Raw genomic sequence first — 7858 nt, forward strand, 5'->3', positions numbered from 1 at the left:
CATATCTTAAATATTTTTGAATATAGACGTTAGCATTGCATGTCATGATATAATGTCTCTTTCCTTCATACGCATTATGCATTATAATAACAATCTTATGTGCATTAAAAAATTGAGAAAATGATCCTTCGATAAGGAAAGGTGACCCCCAAAGACAAAATAATCGAGATGATCCTTCGGTAAAGGAAGGTGATCGAATAGAGATGATCCTTCGGTAAAAGAAGGTGATCGGTAAACTTTTGGGAACCTTCGGTAAGAGAAGGTGACTCCCATCAATTTTATAATAATATATCTTTGTTGCCATAACTTCCTTCTTGTGTATGTCTAAATAAACTTGATTGTAAATTGAACTGAGGGAATGATCTTTCAGTAAGGAAAGGTGACCCCAAAAGACAAGATAATCGAGATGATCCTTCGGTAAGGGAAGGTGATCAAATTGAGATGATCCTTCCGTAAGGGAAGGTGATTAGCAAACTTTTGGAAACCTTCGGTAAGGGAAGGGGATTCCCATCAATTTTATAATAATATATCTTTGTTGCCATAACTTCCTTCTCGTGTATGTCTAAATAACCTTGATTGTAAATTGAACTGAGAGAATGATCTTTCGGTAAGGGAAGGTGACCCCCAAAGACAAGATATCGATATGATCCTTCGGTAAGGGAAGGTGATCGATCGAGATGATCCTTCGGTAAGGGAAGGTGATCACCAAAACGTTTGGGATAAGAACCTTCGGTAAAGGAAGGGGACTCCCACCTTTTATACCGATTTGAGCTCAATACCTTCCATAAAAGCTATGAGAAAATGTAATAAAAAGTACAATAAAAAGTGTGATCGTGATTGTTCTTCTTTTAATCCTTTTTTATTTATAATTATGTTTATTATTGCATTCAAAGATCCTTCTTTCATCCAAAGTCCCTTTTTATTTGATGGATGATATTGTTTAAGATGTTTATTTTATTCAGATCTATCCTATTTGACTTATCTATGCCAATGTTACTATTCTTCTCTTATTTATTATTTATTTTGCCTTGCTTTATGGCCTATGAGAATATTAAACCAAGGTTTATGAGTTTACATTTATATGTTTTAACGCTATAGACATTTTGTATGCATTACACATGTCATAACATAAGTAAATGAGAAGTATCTAAAAGTCACATCACTCCGACTAACAAAGACTTTTGAAAATAATAATTGAACAACATTGCATCATCATTGTTTTGATTTTAAAATCCGGAGTGGCTGGAGATGGATACGATGACACCATATAGATAAACTATTGAGAAACTTTTGTTTCTTACCCCTCTCTCCGTACCATCTTCAGGAACGATGCAGCACAAAGCAATACACTGCTCAGTTGAGGTGAAAAGACAAGTGCACTATTAGGAGCGAGCTATCAAGGACGTAGATACGAAACATTAAGTGTTTACTTTAAGAAGGAAGAATAGGCGATTGTTTCAGTAATATTTAAACAAATTAAGAGAATTAGGATTTCTTATGTGTCTTGTTTTATCCTTATTGAGTGATTATAATTGTGATCATGATGTTTCTTTTTTCATGATTATTTGACATGAGTAAAGTTTGTTATTGTTTGTATCTTTATAGTTTAGCATGCCCGTTTTTCATGTTAGTATATCTAGATCCACTTTATTTTTCAACTAGTAACAATTCTAATAAAAACTAGTTATTCAATATTTTTACACATGTAAATTATTTTATAAAAAGATTTCATATTATTTTAAAAATTGATGGGAGTCCTCTTTTCTTACCGAAGGTTCCCAAAAGTTTGCCGATCACCTTCCCTTATTGAAGGATAATCTCGATTATCTTGTCTTTGGAGGTCACCTTCCCTTATCGAATGATCATTCCCTCAGTTCTTTAATGTACATAAGATTGTTATTATAATACATAATGCGTATGAAGGAAAGAGACATTATATCATGACATGCAATGCTAACATCCATATTAAAAAACATTTAAGATATGACATATACAAATTAGCATAAAATCTCCTACCTCAAGTGAAGTTCCAATATGTATTCCGATGCAAATAGACGCAATTTATTAGCGAAGAGAAACTTGTTCCATGACTAGACTTTGTATATATTTTGATGTAGGTAAGCATCCTTGACTGGATAGAAAGAATTTCCATATTCTGTAGTTTGTATAATTCAAAAAGAATATCTTCTTGAACAATATATGAGTGGACTTTGTGAATACTAGAATGTTTTGTATAAAAAAAAGGGAGTAGAATGAGAAAGGAATGATCTAATTCGTGTTTATATGAAATCTCCAATATGAATCGTCACTTTGCAAGCCCTATAACATTTTCTATGTTTAAAATTTGGAAATAGCTATTAGACACAAATATATAGAGAATTCAGTTAACTTTAAAACGAATCTCAAGCAAAGTCAATCGAATAACCACAGCTTGAGATATTCTTGAAATACTGTTAGTATATCAAGCTGGCTGATAAGAGCGCAATTTTCTACTATGAACTTGTTACAACTCACATTAACAAGTTCACAACATTCAACATAATCATCATTAATCGTGGCACAATCTTGTCATAATTTACCCATCTCATATACAAGATTAAACATCACAATCATAATGGCATCAACCACAACCTCAAAGTTACTAACCTTCATACATATAAACCAATCTCAATCATCAACATCATTAATAATTCAATCTTATGTTACGGTTAACAAACTTAAGTTTTCACAACACGTTATATTTTATTTATGAGAAACCGAAACAATACCTTGGCTGATTCCTCTCTAAACCCGGAACACCTCAATTATCTACCGTTCTTCAAGCTCCAAAGCTCCAACTCCTCACCAATTGAATTTTTAGCTTTCAGGATTCAATTACAAGTTTCCAATATTCACCAATTTAACTCCAATTCAACAAAATACACGATCTAATTCATACAATATCACAATAATCAACATTGAGCTCACTAAATTACCAATTTGCAAGGGTTAGGATTTCTTTACCATTATCCATGAGTCAAATAGACAAAATTCGATGATTATCCACTACTAGAGTACCCCTAAACCATCAAAATCACAAAATTTTTCAATACTAAAACTCAAAATCACGAATTAAAGAGAGGAAAAATGGGTGATAAAATGTAATTTTCTTATTAAATTGTTTAGTGATTTTTATAGTGAATTCCGAAACGAATGCGTGACCGCTGACGGCTCATCCATCGGAGCTCCGGATTGAAAGTTATAAACAAATAAAATTTGGAGACTTTTGGAAATTTAGGTTTGCTTCTTCCCTTCCTTTTTTGCTAGTGAAATGGTAATGTGAACGGAAAGAAAACTGATTTCAACTTATATATGGGGGAGTTATGTGAGTGGTCTTGGGTCCACTTGGGTCCGATCCAACTGTTTTGGCCCGTTGGCCCGTTATTGGGTCAAAATCGTTTAAATTGGTGTCAAAATTTGTATTTTAATTATTTCTACTCCATTAAACTATAAAATTTAATTTTCTAATTTGTTTAATTAATAATTAATTTATTGGTTAATTATTTACTAATTACTCAAAATTTACAGCCGTTTTCATGCTGGTTGTCCGTCATTATTGTGGGATGAATTCCAGGTCCCTGGCAATGGCGCCAATATTTCGAGAGTTACCTAAAACGTTGATTTGGGTCTGAACGTGAGGTCCAGATTCCTTAGTTTGGCAGCGTTCGATCTCTTTGGTTTCGAGGTGCTACCTGTCTGAGTTCTTCGTTAGGAGGTGTGGGGTGGTACCTGCAAGAGACTCCGATACTTAAGTTAACAAGGGTTTTAGGCATGTTTTTAGTAGAGAGAACATGAATATACCTGAGGAGTGTCAGTGAATTTATAGTAGAATCGATAACCACTTTTGTTGGAGTAGTTCCATCTTTTCTAATAGATAACTGTTTCCTTTATCTTGGGAGTTCGTTAGCACTTATCTTATCAGAGAAGATAAATATTCCAATTGAGATTACTAGAGGTAGCTACCTGCTTGGGAAGGGTAGCCTAGCCCCTTATGTGGGTGTCCGACCTCTTTTAAAAAATTGGGTATGTGGGTATAGGCCATCTTTTTTAGATGAGTCTTTTATATTTGTTAGATTTGGCTTTTATAATAAGCTACATATTTAAAAATAATAACAATAAAAATAAATAATAAGAAAACGAACTAGCTAGTTTTCAAAAGGATAAAAATAATAAAAAATAGCTAACATATGTTTATAGAGGTAATTGTCGAAGGAGGGACGTCGTATATAGAAAATTAAAGGGTTAAGTACGATTTTAATTTTTAAAGTATAGGCTAAAAAATTTTTTGTAATAATTTCTAAAGTTTAATTTGGTTTTAAAATTGTTTATAAGATTTAACTTAATTTTAAATTTTTGGCGGCGGAAATGGAGGCAGAGGTAAATCATGAACAGCTTCTTTTTCTTCTTCCCTTCTCCCTTCTTCTTCTTCCCTTCTCCAATAAGAAACACTCTCTTTCTCTTATTTTTTTATTTTATTTTAGAAAAAATTTTACTCTCCTCTCCTTAGAAATGGTAAAATGACATTCTCCTCCCCTTTATTTATAAAATATACATTTCTCTCTCCTATAACTTTTAAAAAATTTTCTTTTTAATCTATTTTAAATTTTTTGTGTTAACTAATGTTAACTTTATCTATTTTTTAAGAAAAATAAATTATTTTTTTACAAAAAACTCTTTAACAATTTTTCCTGTGATTAAATTTTTCTTACCAAAATACTCTTTAATAAATTATTTTTTTATTGATTAAATTATATTTTACCAAAATCTTTAAAAAAATAATTTTATTTTGGTAAGATTTTTTTATTTTAGTAAAGATACGATTTAATCAATAAAAAATAATTTATTAAAGAGTATTTTCGTAAGCAAAGTTTAATGAAAAAAATAAAATTTTCGCTAAAGAATATTTTTGTAAAAATAATTTATTTTTTCTTAAAAAATAGATAAAGTTAACATTAGTTAATACAAAAAATTTAAAATTGATTAAAGAATATAAAATTTTTCCTTTATTTTATATTTTTTTTTGTTATGGATAATTTGGTCCAAAATTTTAAAATTTAAGTAAAAATGACGATTTTAAAACTTGCTTTTAAATCTTAAGAACTATTTTGTATGTAAAAAAAAGATTGAAAACGAAAAAATTTTAAATTTATATCTTAGAGACCAAAATCATACTTAACCCAAAAATTCATTCTCCGACAAAAATATATGATGACGAGATTTTTTTTCCCTTTTTTCTTTTCTGATAATTACTAATGATCTCAACCCTAATATAATATATCCGTTAAAAAAAACCCTAATATAATATATGTTCATATGTTGTTTCATCAATCATAGATCGTAAATTTGAAAGTGATTGCAGAAAAACACTATCAATCAAGAAAGCATGAGCCTACTCCACAAAAACCCATCTAACGTTTAATTTACACAATTAATTAATCAATTAAATTAAAATTAATCCTTGTCTAAATGATAAACCGTCATTTCAAAATCCCCACCTTTCTGGTGTTGGAGCGTCGTTCATTATTTGATAAACATCAGACCAAACTTTAAAATAACCCTAAACAATAGTTTAACAATAATAAGAAATTTTATCATTTGAAAAAAAGATAAGCAATGATATATATATAAAAGAAAGAAAAAAAATGAAAAAAGCCTAATAGATTTTTTATTTATGTAAAATGTTTTTCTTTTAATTTCAATTTCTAAATATTTAAGATATATTTTACATTTTTTATCCAAAATTTTTTTTGTATTAAAATTTTGGCTCGTAAATATAAGAGATTTTATACGCTTTTTTAAAAAAATTAGATTCAAAAGAATTATTAAAAAATTTTTAAAAAATAAGAGATTCTTTCTTTGATTTTTCCAAAATTTTTATCTATTTTGCGGAGATTATATATATATATACACATACACAATAAGCTTTGAGCAAGTTGAAATTAACAATTAAAATTAGGCTTGATTATTAATAAATAAGTGGAGCCTCATATTCGTAAGCCAAATTTAAATTTGTTCGGACTCGACTGAATTCTACTTTTAGCGGTAGCACATGATGATAGAGTGAAATGGCTATAACTATAAGTACATGAAATGGGGATTGCATGAAAGAGTAAAAAGAAACGGATAATCCGCAATAAAGTTTAGATAGTAGCCACAATTATTTAATGATAAAGATACTAATATTTGAAGATAAAAAAAAAAAAACACTTTAAATAGGAATTATTCAATATCTATGATTTATTTTTTAAATCATATTGTATATTTAATTAAGATTTGACTATTTGTTATAGAGCAAACTATCAAAAGCGCTTTTGATTTTTTCTGACGTTGACCAAATTATCAAAAATGATAATGATAAAAATGTCAATAAAATATCATAAAACATGATAAAAATAACAAAAATGAATATATTTTTTGTAAGTGATAAATGAATTTTGTATTTGGTAAATCGTTTAGGTATTTAATTTAAATTTTGTAAAAATATTTGGATAATTATATAAAAAGTACATAAAAAATTAAAATTTGATCTCTAAATTTTTTTAAAACTATTCTTAGATATTTAAAAAAAATTGCAAAAAAAATATTTTAGCATAAAATAACTAAATTTTAAGAATAAAAATACTCATTTTTTAATAATGTTTATAAGAAAATCATATCAAAATCTAATTTCTAAAATATTTTTTGAGAGAAGAATAATACTATACATTTAAGTCTTTTTGTTAATAAATCTAACCAAGTTGGTCTAACATAACAAAAATTAGTTATTACTAATATTATTTCAAGTCTTATTGTGTAATTAAATTAAATTTGGTTTATAAAAAACTTGGATGTATAATATTACTCAAAAATATATATTTAACATCAAGTCATTTTTGTCGGTATTTTTAAAAATCAAAAGCCATTTTAAAAATTTACTCTTATTGTATAACATAACAAAAATATTAAATATATCCTATCTTAATTATAGTAAAATTAATGCAGGTTTTGTTGAAAGGCATAATCCCTACAGAAAAATATACCAATAAAGAGAAATATTTCTCTATCATAAAGTGAAAGATTGCCCTTCATCTTTTTTCATCTATTTCTGCCCATATTTTTCATTTAGGTATTGCGAAAATGAAAGGAAATTAAAAAGCATTTGTTAATTCATTAAAAATGAAGAAATGAATTTTTTTTCTAAATATAGGGAAGAATTAAATATTGTTAATTATATATCTCAAAGAAAAAAAAATACAAAAGTATATAAACTCAATTCTACTAATAGATTTTTTTATATGAATAAATTTTTATGGTAAATAAATCTAACTAAATTAGTCTAATAATTTATTGCCATAGCAAAAATTATCTACACAAATATGCACATAAAATCAGGCACTTCAAATCGCGCTTTTTTCTTTGGTTTTATTATTGATATTGTTTCTTCCTGCTTTTTTTAGTGTAATTATTCTATTAGTTTTTATAACTTTATCGAATCTGTAATTAGATTTTTATATTTTTTTTATTTTTAATTAAATTTCTATACGATTTTTAATTTTATAATTAGTTCATTTTCATGTTAAAAATATTAAAATTAATAAAATATTTCTCTTAAAAATATGTTGTCAAAGATCTAATTAATTTTTTTAATTATAAATTCTTTTAATTTATAAAAAAATATTCAATTAACTCTAATATTTTTTACACTAAAAAAGATCTAATTATAAAATTAAAAGCAGTCTAGAATCCAATTGAAAAAAAATTGTAGAAATCTAATTAAAAATTTAATAAAACTATAAAGATCAATAGAGTAATTAAATCTAAATAAAATTATAAAATTATA

At 27.1% G+C, this 7858-nt stretch overlaps 1 protein-coding gene across 1 annotated transcript in view; it reads left to right on the forward strand.

Annotated features, from left to right (window-relative positions):
- The first annotated feature begins 4404 nt into the window (after positions 1 to 4404).
- Positions 4405 to 7858, forward strand: part of LOC107490748 (protein MAIN-LIKE 2-like) — an 8071-nt gene continuing 4617 nt past the window's right edge. The window contains exon 1 of the mRNA XM_016111552.2: positions 4405 to 4416. Within this exon, the coding sequence (XP_015967038.2) occupies positions 4405 to 4416 (12 nt within the window). The remainder of the gene's footprint in view (positions 4417 to 7858) is intronic.

Source organism: Arachis duranensis, chromosome 5 (genome assembly GCF_000817695.3).
Source record: "Arachis duranensis cultivar V14167 chromosome 5, aradu.V14167.gnm2.J7QH, whole genome shotgun sequence".
In the NCBI taxonomy this organism is placed as follows: domain Eukaryota; kingdom Viridiplantae; phylum Streptophyta; class Magnoliopsida; order Fabales; family Fabaceae; genus Arachis; species Arachis duranensis.